The sequence below is a fragment of the Polistes fuscatus genome, unplaced genomic scaffold (assembly GCF_010416935.1).
Source record: "Polistes fuscatus isolate 324 unplaced genomic scaffold, CU_Pfus_HIC Scaffold1, whole genome shotgun sequence".
NCBI classification, from domain to species: Eukaryota; Metazoa; Arthropoda; class Insecta; order Hymenoptera; family Vespidae; genus Polistes; species Polistes fuscatus.
This window is the reverse complement of record NW_025112997.1, coordinates 7,346,894-7,365,106: the sequence shown is the minus strand read 5'-3', so window position 1 is coordinate 7,365,106 and position 18,213 is coordinate 7,346,894. Positions and strand designations below refer to the sequence as shown.

General features: G+C 37.2%; 4 protein-coding genes across 4 annotated transcripts; 2 read left to right on the top strand and 2 right to left on the bottom strand.

The window, feature by feature from the left end:
• The first annotated feature begins 59 nt into the window (after nt 1–59).
• LOC122522075 (kinesin-like protein KIF6) lies at nt 60–3,073 on the top strand. Its single transcript, XM_043642883.1, has 12 exons — nt 60–146; nt 212–324; nt 387–461; nt 537–579; nt 654–758; nt 823–956; nt 1,220–1,336; nt 1,410–1,541; nt 1,609–1,743; nt 1,808–1,904; nt 1,986–2,246; nt 2,668–3,073. The coding sequence occupies exons 1-12, from the start codon at nt 81–83 to the stop codon at nt 3,010–3,012; spliced, it is 1,623 nt and encodes a 540-aa protein (XP_043498818.1). The 5' UTR covers nt 60–80; the 3' UTR covers nt 3,013–3,073.
• An 85-nt stretch (nt 3,074–3,158) lies between these two features.
• On the bottom strand, nt 3,159–9,993 carry LOC122522070. Its single transcript, XM_043642873.1, has 15 exons — nt 9,722–9,993; nt 9,099–9,591; nt 8,725–9,026; nt 8,356–8,663; nt 7,704–8,261; nt 7,264–7,584; nt 6,874–7,201; nt 5,957–6,796; nt 5,342–5,863; nt 5,065–5,276; nt 4,859–4,997; nt 4,498–4,778; nt 3,669–4,403; nt 3,448–3,601; nt 3,159–3,355 (listed from the first exon to the last, which is right to left on the bottom strand). Exons 1-15 carry the CDS (start codon nt 9,852–9,854, stop codon nt 3,159–3,161), a joined length of 5,523 nt encoding a protein of 1,840 aa, XP_043498808.1. The 5' UTR covers nt 9,855–9,993.
• Nucleotides 9,994–10,387: 394 nt separating this feature from the next.
• On the bottom strand, nt 10,388–13,346 carry LOC122518259. The gene is made up of 3 exons (XM_043637110.1): nt 13,304–13,346; nt 10,783–12,649; nt 10,388–10,719 (listed from the first exon to the last, which is right to left on the bottom strand). The coding sequence occupies exons 1-3, from the start codon at nt 13,304–13,306 to the stop codon at nt 10,388–10,390; spliced, it is 2,202 nt and encodes a 733-aa protein (XP_043493045.1). The 5' UTR covers nt 13,307–13,346.
• An 871-nt stretch (nt 13,347–14,217) lies between these two features.
• Nucleotides 14,218–18,120, top strand: LOC122518738 (organic solute transporter subunit alpha-like). Its single transcript, XM_043637837.1, has 6 exons — nt 14,218–14,442; nt 15,567–15,762; nt 16,282–16,513; nt 16,579–16,735; nt 16,795–16,935; nt 17,112–18,120. The coding sequence occupies exons 1-6, from the start codon at nt 14,361–14,363 to the stop codon at nt 17,306–17,308; spliced, it is 1,005 nt and encodes a 334-aa protein (XP_043493772.1). The 5' UTR covers nt 14,218–14,360; the 3' UTR covers nt 17,309–18,120.
• The last annotated feature ends 93 nt before the right edge of the window (nt 18,121–18,213 follow it).

Genomic DNA, 18,213 nt, shown 5'->3' with positions numbered 1-18,213 from the left:
GCGACGCCGCCCGCTGCGATAGCCGCTCGAAACAATCGATCCATCGATAGAATACCATCGATTCAGGTTATCTCTACGAAATGACCAGAGACGCTATCAAAGTTTACGCCAGATTAAAGCCGCAAACGGATCGCCGAAATCTCTTGGTATTTTCATTTCATCCAAATCCAATGATTATTATAAAAGCTTCTTCCTTGTTCCTTCGCGTCAGAAATATCGCGTGCTTCGTCGACCGAAAGATCGCGAGACGGATTCGTTGATGTTGTTGGCACCTTTTAAGGACGACGAGTTTATCGATCATCGTCCCGAATCGTGGATCTTTTCGTAAGTGCTCCCGTAAATGGAAACTCGTATTTATGACTAATAACGAACGACGATCGCGTCAGGTTTCACCGTGTCATCGAGGAGGAAGCCGATCAGCAGGACGTCTTTGAGAATATCGGTCGACCCGTGATCGACAGGTGAACGAAATTCCATTAATCGATAGATTTCCTTTTCGCAAGCTTCTTTATCTTAAATTGTACGAATAATTAAAGCGTCCTCGATGGTTACAACGGTACGGTCTTCGCCTATGGCCAGGTTAAGTAATTCATTTATTCTTATTACTTCGTTTCTCTTCTCGAAACCGCGATCGAAGATATTTGAATTTGTAGACGGGCAGCGGCAAGACTTATACGATAACGGGGCAAATTTCGTCGAGCAAAAGCCAAGGTATCGTGCCGAGAAGTCTGAGTTACCTCTTCGACGTCATTAAAATGGTATACTTTTATTACTAAGTTTAATATTTGTAAAAAATGACGTAACGATTAACTCTCTCCGAAGCATCCGGAAAACGTTTATTCCGTGGACGTGGCTTATCTGGAAATCTACAATGAATACGGTTACGACTTGCTCGATCGAAAACAGCAGCAGCAGCAGCAGCAGGTGCAGCAAGCTATGCGTTTGGAAGATTTACCGTAAGTACGCGGGTCTCCTTTCTCGTAAAAGGGCTCCTCTCTTTCGTTGCGTATCGACATTCCGTAAGAAACTGCTCGGTTGAGATCCATTTAAGGCTCCTCGCTGGATCTATTCCCAGTATGAATATGTAGCAATCGGTGGAACGACTCGGCACGGGTCCTTTTGCTTCCTTCTGATCGAATCTGGAGAATTCCTTTCGTCTTTTGCCATATTTCCTCGTCCTAGTTTCTTTTTTTTTCTTAGCGATATTTAACCTCCGCAGACGCGTCAGGATCCAAGAGGACGAAAAGGGGAAACTGCATCTGAAGAATCTGACCTTCCACAATGTAAAGAGCGAAGACCGGGCGATGGAGTTGTTCCTTATCGGCGACTCGCGTCGGTAAAAATATATTTCGTATTTACCGACTCATCGTTTATATCGTATTTTATGAAACTTTAACCGACTCGATTAGCGTTACAGTTGACACTCCTACGAATCCGCAGTCATCGAGGTCTCACTGTATTTTTACCATCGTCGTGTCGATAAAGCAATTCGGCGCTAATCGTTACAAAAGAGCTAAGATGCATTTGGTCGATCTTGCAGGGTACCGCGTTATTTTTCCTTTGCCCCTAAAGGTATGCAACCCCGTTTGAACGGCCGCGTGTTTTTAGATCCGAACGAGTTTACAAGTGCGCGATCAGCGGGACCATTTTGACCGAAGCGAAACACATTAATCTGAGTTTGCACTATTTGGAGCAAGTCATAGTCTGTTTGAATCAGGAAAATTCGGGTCACGTACCTTACAGGTATATTTCCCTCTTTTTTTTACATTCCTTCAAATTTCGATAATAACATTTTTATCGTTCGTAGAAATTGTTTATTAACCGCTATTCTGAGAGACAGTCTCGGTGGAAATTGCATCACGACGATGTTGGCTACGTTGAGTATATCTTCCGCGAATCTTCAGGTACAATTTATTTCAACGCTTTTCCGTTGATGGTCTGAGAAAAGTGAATAAACGAATGATGGTCAATTTTACGAACTTTAGGAAACCATATCCACTTGTAGATTTGCTCAAAGAGTCGCTTTAATTAGAAACGAGGCTAAATTGATATTAGATCATGATTTGGATAGCGAGAATAAACTTTTACTATTGGAGAATGAAAAACTTCGAAAACAAATCGAGGAATTAAAAAATACGTTATCCTTGCAAGACGATAGAGATCGTTACGAAGAAAAATTAGATTATTATAAAAATTTAATAATGCAAAGAGATCGAGAAATTTGTATCCTTTTTCAAAATGAATTTACTTCTTTATCGAACGAATAAATATTCTCCGCGTATCCTTAACTTTGGCAAAGCTGTGCTTCTCGGTTTGTTGAAAAAAGCCAAAGCTAAAAATGATCAGCCGGAAGGCTCGAACAAAATCTTATTAAAATCAAAATTGAAAATAAGAGCAAAAGAAAGTATGGATAATAGTAAAGAAACGTGTCCGGACGTACGATTAGTTGCAAATGAAAAAGACAAATTGCGTATAAAACGAACGAATTCGGCCGAACGTTTGTCAAAGACGACTAAATTACTCGAACCTATAGGAAAGCACGATGTTGAAAATAATACGCTACTCGAAAGGAAACATTCTAATTTATTAGAAAAATCTGCGAGAGAAAAATCGATAATCGAAGAAAATATCGAAAAGAAGGATATTCCTTCCAATGATTCGTCAAAGGAAATTAATTCTTTAAGACGATCGTTTAATTTGGATGCAAGTAATGTAGAAGAGGAGTTACAAACGAAGAAAATCGATGAAAATGTAGATAATTATATGCCTACCGTAGATTCCAATGGAACAAGTGTAAATGAATTTTGTAATTTAATAATAAGCAACGATACTCTTGTTAATAATTCCATAGCGAGCGACGATCGGTTAGAAAAAAAACATGTCGAAGAAACGGTCAAATCTAATAACCCTGATAATGATTTAGAGAAAAACTTACCATTGACCGGTGATCCAGAGATCGACGAAGAGATCATTGCGTTTTATAAAGCTAAACGATCTGGTGGAATTTATTGATACGACAGTTCAAACATTTTACGATATATTTTTCTTCCAAATGAATACAATCGAATATTCATATATATTCTTCTATTAAATATAATATTAATTATTGATTAAGAATAAATATATAAAATATATGAACCTTGATATCGCATCGATATTTAAGGCAAGATACATGGCAATTTAGGCACGTCTAATCTCTCTCCGTGCATTTTAGCTTCTAATATCGTCAATCGATTTTTATCGATGACTGCTAAACAATGTCTCCTCGCCATGTTATTATACTTAAGTATTTTCAATATCGAAATCTTTTCAGCTTGAATTTTGATAGTATCTCGATGAACGAAACCTTGGATGCCTGCAATCAAAATGATCTTTCATTTGAATATCATACGGACCCATATGGACTTACGTTCATCGTTTTTCTATTCGATTTTATTATCAACGTACCTTTATATTCGTAAACTTTGAGACTTTTATTATTTTCAATAAAAATGAGTAATATTTCGACCGATCCTTCAAAACGAATGATCGAAAATGAGGATGGGTTGTTCGTTGGTATTATTTGTAGAACTTTAGTTTCGTTCAAATCGTTATCGCTGATCTAACGATGCAAAAAAGTAATGATGCATTTTTGTTAACGTTAAATACTGTTTTTCTTGTTTACTTACGAATATGTTATCCCTGGTGAAATTTGGATTGTAATGCAGAAAGTATTCTTTTTCAAAGATTCCTACTTTCATGGCAAAAATCTCGCTCGATCTCAAGCGATTGTTTGAAAATGTATAACTCGTGAGAGACTTATCGAGCTCGTAGATCGAATATCGATTGCTCAGTAATATTCTATCCGTATTGGAGACAAATTTCAAAGGGTGATCTTCGTCGTTGGTAACGTAATAATTCGGATTCGATCGGAACGATTCGTTGTTATATATTTGTCGGATAGTTCGACTTTCCAAACGATCAGCGAACAATAATAAAAATGTATCGTTGTTGAGTTTTTTCACGTCTCGGACATCTTCGAATTGATATACGTGAACGAATTCGTTATTTTCGAGTTTCCACAAGTTTGTCGAATTTCTCGCACACTTTTGTTTTCCCAAAACGAGAAAATACAACGAATCGTTGCGATTCAACGTTATCCAATTTTGGACGTATCCGAAATTAGGAATGCTCGCTATTAATTTGAATATTTTTCCATTATATTGATAAGCATCCAAGTGACAAGACTCGTAACTTATTAAAAGTAAATCGAGATTTTGTATTTCGAAATAATGAACGCTTAGTATACGGTGTTTCGATTCGATCGTTTCTTGCAAATACTCGAAAGCGTTGAATTTGTAGATTTGAGTTTCCGCATGGTACTGCAGGTTTACCACGTTTTTGCATAGATTAGACAAGTTTGTCTGGCAAAGAGGGAAAATAATAAATGTGATTAGTTCTCGTAGAAACGCATTCTCCGTATCGCACAGTCGATATCGTTATTTCCTTTTGACGTACCGTCGATTCGGTTAAAGATGTTTCCATTGCCATTTGATTTTGTTGCAACAAATCGGCCAACTCGGTCGAGTTGAATCCATTTAAGAGTCCTCCGTTCGTAAAGACGCTGCCTTTTAAATAAACGTTTCCACGTATTTTCCATTTTCCAGAGATTAATTGGTCCGATAGATAATTCGTAGTTACCGCAGTTGTTTGCCAACCAATTAAATCTATTTCATTGAAACGATCTACGACTCTTAGAGATCCGTTTAGAACTACTTCTTTTTCGAACTCGACATTTCCTAGAAAGGAAAAATCATTTTTATCATTTACCATTAGAATCGGATATCGATTGTCGTCGAATAATAATTCATAAATGTACCGATGATAGTGTCGTTGGTATTTACGAGTACAATTTGTTTCGGATTCGCGTGATTCATGAGACGAGGATTAAAATCGTGACGCATGAGAACTTTGCCAAGAAACGTTAGATTTCCAGTAACATTTTGATTACCGATTTTCTATGGAAATAATACAATTATTGATTTATTTTAAGATAGATGAAAAAGATTTAAGTATAATACTTACCATCAAAGTGTCCGTATAAATTTCGTTCAAGTCGCGTTCGTTTATTTTCCTCCGGACGTCGATATCTTCTACGGTGATATCGAAAGCTCGAATAAATTCGTTCGATATTATCTGATCCGCGGCTAATACTATTACCGAGCTCATATCTATGTTATTCCAATTTTTTATGCTCGCGTCGCCGATAAAGTTAATACTCGTGAACGTCGTTGGAGCTAAAAATAAAGCGACGGTAACAAATGCGTGTTTATTTATTTAAGAGAAAAGTGGGTATCGTTACCGGAGAAAAAATAAGGCCGATCCAGATAAACAACGACATCTTTCAAGTTGTCGATATCGACCCCACCGATCCGGTTAACGTCCAAATTTTCAACGACATCCAGATTTTTCTTCAGGACGACATCCCGAAGAAAAACGACGCTAGAATTGATCGTCAAAGGTTCGTCGATGAAAACAGCTTTTTCGTAAAATCTTTTTAAATCGATATCGTTGATAGCCTCGTCGATGATTACAAACGATTCGTTTAACTTCAACGATCCTTTTAAACGTTTAGCTCCCGACAAAGTTACGTTATCTTCATTTTTCAACACTATAGAATCGGCTAATTCGTTGAAATCTATCCCATCGATCGTGCCATTAGTTTTAAGATCAATTATTTCTATCGGACTGACAAATCTGACATTTACGTTTAATTCGTACGTTTCGTCGTTTAATTTTTTAAATTTATTTATTAAATCGCGAAAGTATACTTTATTTTTGATCTTTCCTCTCGCATCGAAACTTCCAACGACGTCTGCAGTGCCTGCAATTATAGGATCATGGAACATTACGCGATTTGTGTGTGCGTATAGAATTTCTATTTATTATTATTAATAAAATCATATCGATGTCTTACCATTTATCACGACGGGACCGGTTAAATCTTGATCCTTGTATGGATCTAGAATATTTTCAACGTCGTGCCCATTGAGTGATTTCATTTGTAGTAATTTGCAATGAATATTTTCAAATTCTTTCGTATCGTTTATCACGATTTCTTCGTCTATTTTGAGGACGGCATTTTTCACGAGTTCGCTGATATTGAAATTGTTTATGAAACCTAATACGGTCAGGTTTTCTACGTAGAGACCATTTTCGTAGATCACCGTTCCCATGGTCGACGGATCGTACATTTTATCCAATGATATTCCATTTATCGAGGACGCATCGATCATTCCTTTGACGATGATAGATTCTAGCGTAACAGTGTTAGGATCGAAAATGTCCCGATAAAATCGATGCAATCGATCGATCAGATCGTTCCATCCTTTAATCGACATTCCATTGAAACGTTCGATTTCCAGATTTTCCACTCGCAATCTTTCGAACGAACAATTTACGCTTACATTTTGCATCGTCGATCTAGTTACGGCAAATTCAATGAAATCGCTCAAATTAACATCGTTGACGAATATCGGAGCGATCTCTTGCGCGTTTAATTTATTAACCGTTAAATCGTTGAAGGAGACATTTCGAAGAGTTAGATTCAGTTGTCGATTGAACATATCGCTCGTGATATCGTCGTTTAAAATATCGAACGATAGATCGTCGACGATCAAAGTATTTTCGAAAATGACGCTTTTATTGGTGCAATGCGAATTTTCCTTGGTCTCTTCTTCGAGAATTTTCCTTACATCGTTTGCAAATTCGTGAGAGATTTCGCCGAAAGTTACGTTATCCGATATTTCTTTCAAACCTATCGCGATCATTTATTATATAAATTGATGAACTTTGTTGTTCGTTAAGTAAATCCGATTTAAAACGAATACTCACTCGTGAATGTTTGATCGGTATCCAAAGTAAGAAATTCTTCGATAGCGTGTCCGTTGATCTTATTAGAAGCGATATAGATGGATGATCCATCGATCTCAACGTTGCCCCTGAAATCCTTTTTTCCGAGGATCTCGATTCTAGTATCGTTTATCGATAAAAGATCCTCAAAGTCCGACCAATCGTTGCCATTTATCGAATCCTCCAAGTAAACATTACCCAACACGGTCAAATTGTAGAAAATAACGTTAGAAGTTAAGCTTTGAGTTTCGTTGATCAATGCTTCCTGCTTTAGTTGAGATACGTTAAATCCACTAATGTTACCATCGATCTGCAATAATCGTATGAACAAAATAACGACGCGTATTTGATAAATCTCGAGAGGCATATTACCGTGAAAGATCCAAGAACGGTTATGTTGCGGAAGGTGATATTTCGATTGAAAATATGATCGTTGTCGAGTCTAACGAACTCGTCTATGACAATATCGTTTATACTCGAGACTTGGGACAAGGTTTGGACGGTCAATCGATCAAAGTACTTTATCCCGGTAACGTGGACAGGAATGGAGCCTTCTTCTAACACGTAATCGTAAGGATAACTTAAATCGTTCACGATTCTCGCATTCGCGTCGTTAGCTTCAATTTTCTGCAACAATTTATTACAAATTATCGATATATTATGAAATTCTTGGACATACGCATAGATGCGCGTCTACGTACCCCATTGATCGTAGTTTTATCCGGTATAAAAGCCAATTTATTTTTCCAGACGATATTTTCCCACTCGATGTTATTTATCTTTGAAAAAGTCAAGTGTCCATCTATCGTTACGTCGTAGATCTCATTGGACAAATTCATATTCGAATAACGAACTTTAGATTCTTCGAACATAATTCGTTCGAACGGTATACCGTTGATCTTTCGAATCGTCGCATTCGTCGCTTCGATATCGGAGAATGATTTTTCCCCATTTACGACGTCGCGGGAATCATTGGTTAGATAGCGTTGTAATATTTGTAACATCGGTAGATCGTTCAGGGAATTCGTTGAAAATTCTTCGACGTAAAGATTTCCGCGAAGTCTCAGATCTCCGGAAATATTTAGATCGACTACGACCATCGAATCTCGATCGGATCCATATTGCAAATCCAATTTCAAAGTGTTATATCGTGCTGTTAAATCGCGTAAAGATTCGTTGATTAAAGTCATATTGGTTATTATGTCCTCGCGCGTTAAATTTTTCGAATCCAAATTGATCGTATAAGATACGTCGTTTTCCATGTTTAAATTCGTTGTTATTATCTTAGATGCGTTCAATGATTTGATTTGGGTATAATTTATATGATCTATCAGATCGAATCTTTCATCGATCTCGTCGATGATTTGTTCCTGTTTATTCAATATCTCCTACAAAATACGTTTGCTGCGCACAGTTCAATTTGAAAAATATAAAAAAAAAGAGATAACTTGAAAAATATCGTACTTGTAATAACGCTTTTGCCTCGATCATTCGAATAATTTTCTCTTCGACGGGGCTGGAAAGTTGATTGAGTTTCGTATCGATTTTGACAAATACATTTCCAGATACGAATCCGTATCTCGGAATACTGGTCACATTAGAGAGATGGAAATTATCGAGTAAAACGTTGGGCAAGAATGTTACTTTGAATCGATGATCGCCTTGCCAAGCTAAAGCATAGATCGTGGAATCGAGCAACTGTATCAACAACAACGACTCGTCTCTGTACGTTTCGACTGGAATTTCTTCGACCCAAGCGATCTCTGGAAAAGCTAATTCGTTTATTCGCTTTATTATCGTGCGACATTATCTAAATGGAGAAAATGTTCTTACCGTTAAAAAAATCTTCCGTCTTGGAATTGTATTGGAACGCATTATCCGCAAAATAAAACAACGCGGATTCTTTTCCAGAAGTAGCCAAGTATTGAGCGTGGCCGCTCTCGAAGCAAATGAAATTATTTAAATCGTTAGATTTAATCGTTTGCCATAATTCGAACGTTCCATGATCGTCGTCGTTCTCTTTCCGTTCGTAAAGCAAAACTTCGTTTTCGCCGAGAAGAGCGAGCATCGTGTGCTCGTATACTTTACATAATTGCATATCGCGTATCGAGGAAGCTTGTATCTCTTGAGTCAACCTTTACAATTGTCGATTAATGTTTCTCTATCTTTTCGTTACAATATATAGCATAATATTATATTATAATTACCACAAGGGATAGTCCTTTTTGACGAAATCGATACTGAAACTGTAAATATCGATTATCGAGATAATACGCGTAATCTCGTGATCTTCTCTATTAAACAGCAACAATAATTCGTTTTGATCTCGATATCTAACAAATTGTATATCTTTGGCTGGCCGTTCTATATTCCAGGTACGAAATAATTCAAATTCTTCGTTATAAATTCGATACCATTGCAAACTCGTCGTGGCATTTTTTTCAACGCACGCAACAGCGATGATATCATTTTCCACATCGATCAATGTAAAAGTTAACACCCGACCGTCTATATTGAATTCGGTAAAATTTGATGCCGTTAGGTTACCCTTCGTATCGAGGGTATACAAAAATAACGTTCTTTCGCTCGAACAGGCTAAATAATTGTTTCCATTGCTTTCAAACGAGATCCAATTCGTCCTAAATTCGCTCCGTGGTAATCTCAAATCCTCTTCGATCGAGATATTCGTTATTACGACTTCTGAAGACATTTCATAAAGATTTATTATATTATTTTCATTATATGCATCCGACGATAATAATGATCAGTTAAATATACACGTAGAAATTGAATATTTGACATAAATAATTTTCTTTTAGAAATAAATTACCGTCTCGATTGCCGGCATTCGTTCCAAATTCATACTCCTGCCAAACGAAGGTATTTACGTCCATGAAATCTTGCGAACGACGTTGTAAAGATTTCCCAGCGATATTTAAAATTTCCTCTTCTTTTCTTAACATTTCTTCGATACCACTTCGATAACATTTTGTCGTTTCGAATCGAAAAAGGAAAAGAAAGCTAATAACTAGCAACGACGAACGACGAAACATATTCGCGAATACTGAAATCCTTCGATCGATTTCCTTCGATTACTTTCTTCTAAATTCGACTCGATTGACTCATAATATTTAGAGATTAGGGAATCTAACGAGTAGCAGTTGGGTAACGAGTAAGTAAATAGAACATTTATTTATATTCTCATTAATTACGAGAACTAAGATAACGGATAATAAAATTTAAATACATAGCGAACAAAAAAAGGGTTCGGCATTTACGTCGAAAGGCTTGATTTTAACCGAGTATCGTATCGAATCCCTTTTTTTTTTTATCACCATCGCGTACAATGAAAAAACTTTTCTTATATACAATATTATATAATAGATAATTATTAACAATTATGAAGTATAATAAATAGAAAAGGTACTTTCTAAGAAATGTATCATATAACGCGTACGTTTCACTCGTTTTATATAACGCATGATCTCGTTTATATTCAGGGTACGGTTACTGGCAGAAATCTTGACCTGTCGCCGACCTTTGGTTGAAACCTTAAATTGATCTTTTCGCTACCTTCTTCGCCAACTTCGAGAAACGTGTTCCAATCCACCAAAAAGTATAAACCAGTTTTTCTTCTGGCTGGTAAGACTGGATCCGGTGCTCGCGTACTTCCACCGAATGAATTTTCCAAGTCTATCAGATTAGTATTAGTCGTTGTCGTTGTTGCCGCCGTAGTAGTAGTAGTAGGCATTGGCTCCGATTCCGTGGTTGCCGTCGTCTCGTTTAGTCCGGCCGCATCTTTCGCAGAATCCATCAACGTCGTTGTTTCTAACGCGTAAAAATCATTAGTGTTCGAACATAATTTCATAACGAAAGATAAATGTCAATTACCGATTGGAGAGATCGTGGTCGAAGTAGGAGAATTCCCTTCGCTCGTGGAACTCGGAGCATCCTCTTTTTGTCTCTTCACTTCATTTTTAAGATCCCCGCTGTAGACTCGAATAATTTCATCCAAACTCAAAGGATCCGGACCAACCGACAAAGTCTTCGTATTCTTCAGCAAATCGCTGGCGACTTTTCGAACGTCCTTGGTATCGGCTTTACCTTCTTGAACCAATTTAACGGTATCCAAAAGTTCGTTGATTTTCGATCTTTCGTCGTCGTTTTTAAAAATCGTTTCGTGCGGTTTGAAAACGTGATACTTGGGCGTAGTTTTGGTCTCTTCCGAATATTGAATAGAATTTTTGGAGTTTCTACGAGAACTCGAGATCAATCCGATATTTTCCAAAACCGTTCTCATGTTGACCGGAACAGCTTCGATCACCGATGGAACTTTACTTTTCATAGCCTTTCGTTGTCTGTTAACGCCGAGACCGAATCTCGATAAAAATTCTCTCATCTCTTCGTCTTGAACGGTAGACGTTGGCAACGGTTTAAAATTTCTATACAAATTCGTAGTCGTGCGAGTGGTCGTAGTTACGCTAGGCGATTGACGATCCTGCGTACTCTCAATGCCGAATTTTTGAAAGAGCAGTCTCAAGTCGGGCGTTAAATTTTCCATACCTTTGTTCAAATCAAAACCACCCGTCCGAAAAGTATTCTGATCCTCTATCAAGGGTGAATCTGGTTCGTCCGCGTCTAGAGAAACGATGCCATTTTCGTTGCTAACTTTTGGTCGATTAGTCGGGAAAACGTTGTCGACGTTCGCCTCGTTCTCCGGGCGCAAGCCAATCGAAGCCAACAAATCCATAACCCGTAGTTTCGTCGTTGGTTCGGTCGAAATTTTTTCGGTAGTCGACGTAGCATCGCGAAATCCGCCAGAGTTCAAAGCCAACGTCGTATTGTATTTCGACGTTTGCGAAGTCAACGCGAGCGGAGTTACAAAAATCGTCGAAGATTCGTTCTCTTCTCGTTCGATTTCCCCGAAGGAGAACTCTTCCTTACTTTCATCGGGAACGTTTTGGGGCGGGGGAGCGTTGTAATGCCATTGATCGGAATAAAGAATATCTTGTTTCGGGCCCAAATCGATCGTTAACTCTTCCGAACCGGACGTTTCCTTCGCGTTCTTCGCATCGAGGACTACGTTGATGTCTTCGACTCGATCGTCGTCGATCGTCTTCCCAGTCGTAGGAAGAAAAATCGGACGATCGTCGATCCTCGTTGTTTCTCGCGTAGGATAATGATGATTCGTTTGCAGGCTCTCCAAGTTAAAACTAAATCTCATCGGGGCCGAGCCAGGCGTTAAAGTCTCTTTCAAGGATTCTTTAGATCTAACGTCCGAATAAGTTTCGCGATGATTTTTATATCTACTCTTGTCCAGGACGTTATCCGTCGATTCCAACGATCCGCTGTTACTTTCTTTCGATCGATCGTTCAAAACCATTTCGAGACGTTCGCCGCTGGCCGAATCCGACAGCATTTGAACTATCGGCGGTTTCGTATACAAATCTTTCAAATTTTCCAAAGATTCTCTCGCCTTGTACGGCAATACGACCATCAAAGCTCTTTGATACATTTTCCGAGCTTTCTCGATTTGATCTTTATTCTCGTAAGCTTCCGAATCCTTGGACGTGATGTTGTACAAAATATCGACGATGTCGTTCCGAGATAGTCGAGGCAAATTAGGATTTTCGTTGATCAATCTTTCGACTTGGTCGATCGTTCGATTGATCGAATTTTCTACCTCGAATATCGTTGGTAGTTCCTCCGATTCGACGTGATTTAGACCGAGGAGCAAAACAACGTAGACGATTAAAATCTGAAAATGAAGATGTCCGATCAATCCTTTCGTCCACGAATCCATTCGAATAATTTTGATTCGTTCGGAAATGACGAAATAGCTATGCAGCATTGAAATAAATAATTGCCAAATCGATGATCATTAGCATTATCGAGTTACGTGATCAATTTTGACGCGTAATATTAAACATATTCATCGAGAACTGTTGTGCAAAATATCCTTGGAACCGAACTAAACTTCGATCGAGAAAGTACTGTTAGTCGATCCAACGTACGTACGCACCATTTGATCCTTGCACCGACATAGTTAATTACATACGAGAGTCAACGATTTCTCCCATTTTTCTTACTTTGCGCTAGATTATTGGTCCATGACACATATAGCGTTACGATAAATGCAAATTTATTAAAAACATCGTCGATAAATTTTGCAATAGTCGGGGATAGACATTATCATTTAATTAAAAAATAATCCGGCGGAAAGAAATATCTACGTTGAAATGGAACGAGGATTCTCGAAAACGAAAGCGAACTTTTTCGAATTACGATACTAAGAATCGTCTATCGTAGAAAGCGAACAATTGGGCCGAGGGTTGTTTCATCGTCGGACGAAAATTTGAGGATTTTTCCGAAGGATGATCGATAAAAAACGATACGAAAGAGAAAAACTTACCATTGCTGGAAGCGATCGTCCGCAGAAGCAATCGTAAACTGACCGTACTACTTAAGAACCTACTTTCTTAAAGAACTCTCTCTCTTGGAACTCGCGTTGGCCACTTAATTCTCCGTTCCGTCGTCCTATCGGTGCACTCACGCACGTTCGACTGTCGTTCGAGCTTCAATTCTACCTGTCTTCTATCTCCTCTTCTTCCTTTTCTATTTCCCTTAGATCAAAGACGAAAGAATTTGTTCATTCTTTCGTGAAACGAATCGTTTTCATCTCGAAAGTGAGATCTCTCGAAAGGGACATCGCTTTCTTCGGACGTTTTTCTGCGTTTTCACGTTATTCCTTTGAAGGTAATATCTAGAAGCTTCTTCCTTCTTTTAACAATTTCGATCATATCTTTTATTCGTACTCTCGCGCGCGTGATTTTATAATTTGCTTATTTAGAAATAATTGATTTCGATAGAAATCAAAAATAATCGCAATCTGTATTATCCGTCACAGTTAACTTTTGGAATATATCTATTATCGATAATGCAGATAGTCGGTAAGTCAGAATCGAAAAATGAATAAAAGAGAAAAACGTATCGAATCGATTAATCATTTTTTTCCTTCAATTTTTGTATTTATACGAGATTTAAATAACAGTTCGTTATTGGTAGAAACGACAAATGAACAATTCCAATTTCCATTGCATAAATCGATGCGTATTCGTAATTGCTATTACTTTATTATAAAATAAAGGTGCTTTTAATGACAATGATATTTGGAAAAAAAGAAACATTAAAAAGTTATTTGAAGCGCGAAAAGAGAAAACGTTCCAAGTTAGTTATTACAATATAACGAATGGTGTTAAAAGTGGGGAGTCACTCTCACTTAGTTAGGATCGCGTCCCGACTTGCCTTTTCGATCCGCCAGAAACAAGTTTACTTTTCTCAACGCAAGTTCGTCGAACTTTCGAACTTTCCAAATTTCCAACGTTAACAATTTTCAAATATTCGCTCATACCGATTAATCGAATATTTCTATTATAATAATTGAATCGTTCGATCGTGGAATATATAAAATGGAACTGTCGCGGAAATTACATCGTTGGAACGTTAGTTGTATTCCTGATTATATACCATCTGCGATCGAGAATATAGAAAGTGAGTTTGTTTTCTATTTTCCAAACTATTTTTTTCTCCGGCCGACTCTTGCTCTCATGCGATCAAATCAACGAATCAACGAGAGAATTGAATTAGAAACTTATCGCATTTTATAAGTATCTTATGTCATAACAAATCGATGACAATGCTTTATTTGCATTCCAATTGTTCCGATAGTCTTTAAAAAACAAAAACAATACTAATGAATTATACATCGAAATTGTGTTACGAGCATTTTCGATTGCGATTTTTATTTTTATATTTGTCGAGTGATCTAATTAATTCTCAACTTTATTCGAATCAATGTGTTACGAGTTTTTTCAAATAATATCGATCGAAAATGTAAATATTCCAGTTAGTCGCGCTCTTTTAATCTACCGATCCAAATTCAATTTTTACACCTAACTTGTCTCGCGTAAATTCATATATCACTTAGTCGAAGTATGTCATTTTGTTCATTCTATAATATTTAAACGGGTCAGTATTGTAGTATTCCTTCGACTCGAGGAATACGAGTGATACGCGCGTCAGTGAAAGTTTTGCTTCGAGATTATATTTAAATTTGCACTTCGTATAAATACGATTAAAGAAAAAGACATCGCGTATTAAAAAAAAAAACTCTCGTATTTTTTCCATCATTAACATTTATTCTGCGTATAAATCGTGACTTTGCCTTTCGAGTAATATACCATTTTCTTACGTTTATTCGTTCTCCATTTTATTCTTTTCCTTTTACATTCGTTTACTCTTTTATTCTTAAAATTCAAATGGAATATATCCATTGCGCGTTAATTTAACAAATAAAAATCATATGAATGAAACGCAAAACATGCATCGTATATTGTAATTTTAAATTTTTACGCGATTACGACGTATCTTATCAACAATTCATATGAAATCTTATCATCTACAAAAAAAATCTTATCATATTTTTGATTGACTATAGAAAATAATTTCCGTTTACGTAATGAACACAGTTTCGCGCGCGTACGTGGATCAACCTATATGTGTCTTGGAAATTTTGTAATCGTTACAAAAAAATAACGTTTTGAAATAACTCATAATCTTGAATACTTTATCGATAATGACGAAATAATTATTTGGAATATTTTTTGTCGTTTCAGGCTTGGGTACATTCGGAATCGCTCTGATATCCGTTGGAGCTGCATTTTCGCTGATAACGTTATATTTTGCCATAGACGCTATTTACAACGTTTTTTCGCAAAAAGAAACGGGTCTTTACAAATCTAACATCGTTAGTATTTTCTCGGTATATCCGATAGCGAGTGTTTGTAGTTTGATGATAATAGCGGTACCAAGGTAATTAAAAATGATTCCTTTAAATTATAACGACAATAAACCTACCAATCGTACGTATAAAACTACTTTTAAGTTCCCAATTATAGAAATTATCGCGTGTTTTTATTTAATACGGAATTAGAAACGTCAGCACTTTGCGCGCTTACGTAGATTATTGGATTAACTTTGAATTCAGTCGTATTATATTATTACATATGTAATAAAAATTTGGTTAAGATCAAAATTGTAGATATACTCGAGAGAATGAGAGCGAGAGAGACGAGGGATGAAATAATAAATTAGAGAGAAAAAATAGGATTATCTAAATGAGAGATCCCTGTTATTCGAGAGTGCCTACAAAAATCTTCTTCGAAAAATCTTTCCGGTCGACCTTTTTTTCTTTCTTTAAAACGAAACATCGGAGGGTGGGTAGAGGAGGGGTGGAGACGACGCCGGGGAATTTGTCACGTGAACAAGATTCATGAATACCGTCCCCGACGCGGTTCTTTTCTTTTTCATTTTATTTATCTACTATTTCAGGACGCAACTATTATCCGAGGCGATCATTCAAGTTTTCCTGACAATAGCGCTTTATCGCGTGTTTCTTCTTCTCGCCGACGTTGGCCGACGAAATCTCGACAAAACTCCCCCGTTATTGCTAAGAACTGGCCCTTGTTGCTGTTGGCCATGTTTACCCTTCCCCGAACTCGATATGATCGATTCTCGTCTGGCCGTCATTCGATTGATCGTTCTTCAACTTCCCATCGTACAGGTATCCCCGTCTATTATTTATTTTCTCCGTTAATTCGTTCGACCCTATTGAAAATGTTTTTGCAGGGATTACTGTACTTCGTTATGCTAATTGTGGCCTTGAACGAACAAAAAGTAGAACCAACTTACCTCATTTGGTTTCAACCATTCACATTAATTAGTATATTAATTGGCATATACGGTTTAACGATCACCAACAAAAGTCTCAATGTGGTTGCTCCAGGTAAATTAAATTTCGATTCATTTGCGCGTACGTAAATACTTTATATTTTTTGTCAACAGAAGCCAAGCTGAGGTTGAAGACATTGGTATCCCAACTGGCCATGGTCTTTTCCAAGCTTCAATCTATTATTATCAAGTTACTCGTTAATACTGGCATTTTTCCTTGCACGCCGCCATTGTCGCCAAAAATTTTTGCCAACGGTAAATGTATATCGAAATTAGTCCGTCGAGGAAACCAATGAACAAATTCATTTCGCGTAAACGTAAATCGTTTGCCGAATTTTTCTCTATTTTCTCTATTTTCTTGACGCAATACTATATATATATATATATATTTTTGTAGCTTGCAACTTTCTCTTACTTCTCCTTAATTTCAGTGACGCAAAGTTCTCTGATGCTAATCGAGATGCTGCTGCTTTGTATAGCAGCGAGGTACCTTTATTACGTTGACCTGGAAAAAAAAGAAGATTCGTCGACGACAGATCGGTCGAAAGACAAGCCGCACGGTCTGACGAATAGGAACGATTTACCCGAACAACTTTCCAACAAAATCGCTGTAGTGACCATCTCTTGAACAATCGGAACGCTCGTTCTGCTATTTGTTTCAAGATCTACGAAGAGAGAGAGAGACAGACTATTTGTTAATCATTCCGGGCCTGAATGGAATTCGTGCAATATTTCGATCGAAGCTTGCGAAAGAAAAAGTCTTCTTTTAAATATTTTTTTAAGTATGTATTTATATGTGGATCGATTTTTGTCAGAGTACCTTAAAAAGTTGATCGTTGGCAGAGGGAACTAGAACTACGTTTCTATTTTATACGATATCCTTTTATATATTAATTTTCCGTTTACGATAGCGGCAAATAAGAATACCGAACGATTCAAAACGAAGAAACGATTTCGAAATTAGAATGGTAAGAGTAGTAGGAAAAATAAGAAAATAAATGGCGATGAGAAGGTACTCGAGTAAATACTTAAGTCTCCGAGGGAGACGGATGTCGAGATTCGAAAATATAACTTTGCATTATCGGCCGAAGTAATTTCAAGGTTTCCTGTTCTTGAAAGAAAAATGTTTTAACTCGAGAGAGATAGAAGATAAACGTAGAACTTTTGATAAGACAGTAGCGGATACTTTTTTACCGATTATCTTCGGCGTTTTATCTTCGGCGTTTTATCTTCGAGCTCGACGATTGGATTTATTTTATTGCCGAAGAAAATTTGTATAAAACAAAGAATCAACTTTTAGCGACTAATGCTCATCCTTGAAACCTCGATTAACCTTCGATTACGTTCGCGTAAAATTGTGCATATTCTATACGACGATGCGAATAATTGCATAGCATAAACTGAAAATTCAAGGGGAAAAAATAAAAATTGATTTTCATCGAAAAGTTCGTCGATTACTTTAGCTCGGATGAAAGGACAGGACACGTTAAACGTTTATCGCGAAGCATCTTAGAAGAGAGAAGGGTGGGAAGG

Coding starts and splice junctions, on each gene's coding strand:
- LOC122522075 (XM_043642883.1), top strand. CDS start 81: ATGACCAGAGACGCTATCAAAGTTTACGCCAGATTAAAGCCGCAAACG. Junction 147..211: donor CGGATCGCCGAAATCTCTTG/GTATTTTCATTT, acceptor CCTTCGCGTCAG/AAATATCGCGTGCTTCGTCG. Junction 462..536: donor GGTCGACCCGTGATCGACAG/GTGAACGAAATT, acceptor GAATAATTAAAG/CGTCCTCGATGGTTACAACG.
- LOC122522070 (XM_043642873.1), bottom strand. CDS start 9,854: ATGTTAAGAAAAGAAGAGGAAATTTTAAATATCGCTGGGAAATCTTTA. Junction 8,262..8,355: donor AGGCAAAAGCGTTATTACAA/GTACGATATTTT, acceptor TTGAATAAACAG/GAACAAATCATCGACGAGAT. Junction 4,779..4,858: donor TACCAACGACACTATCATCG/GTACATTTATGA, acceptor TTTCCTTTCTAG/GAAATGTCGAGTTCGAAAAA.
- LOC122518259 (XM_043637110.1), bottom strand. Junction 10,720..10,782: donor GACCACGATCTCTCCAATCG/GTAATTGACATT, acceptor TTTACGCGTTAG/AAACAACGACGTTGATGGAT.
- LOC122518738 (XM_043637837.1), top strand. CDS start 14,361: ATGGAACTGTCGCGGAAATTACATCGTTGGAACGTTAGTTGTATTCCT. Junction 14,443..15,566: donor TGCGATCGAGAATATAGAAA/GTGAGTTTGTTT, acceptor TTGTCGTTTCAG/GCTTGGGTACATTCGGAATC. Junction 16,936..17,111: donor GCCAAAAATTTTTGCCAACG/GTAAATGTATAT, acceptor CCTTAATTTCAG/TGACGCAAAGTTCTCTGATG.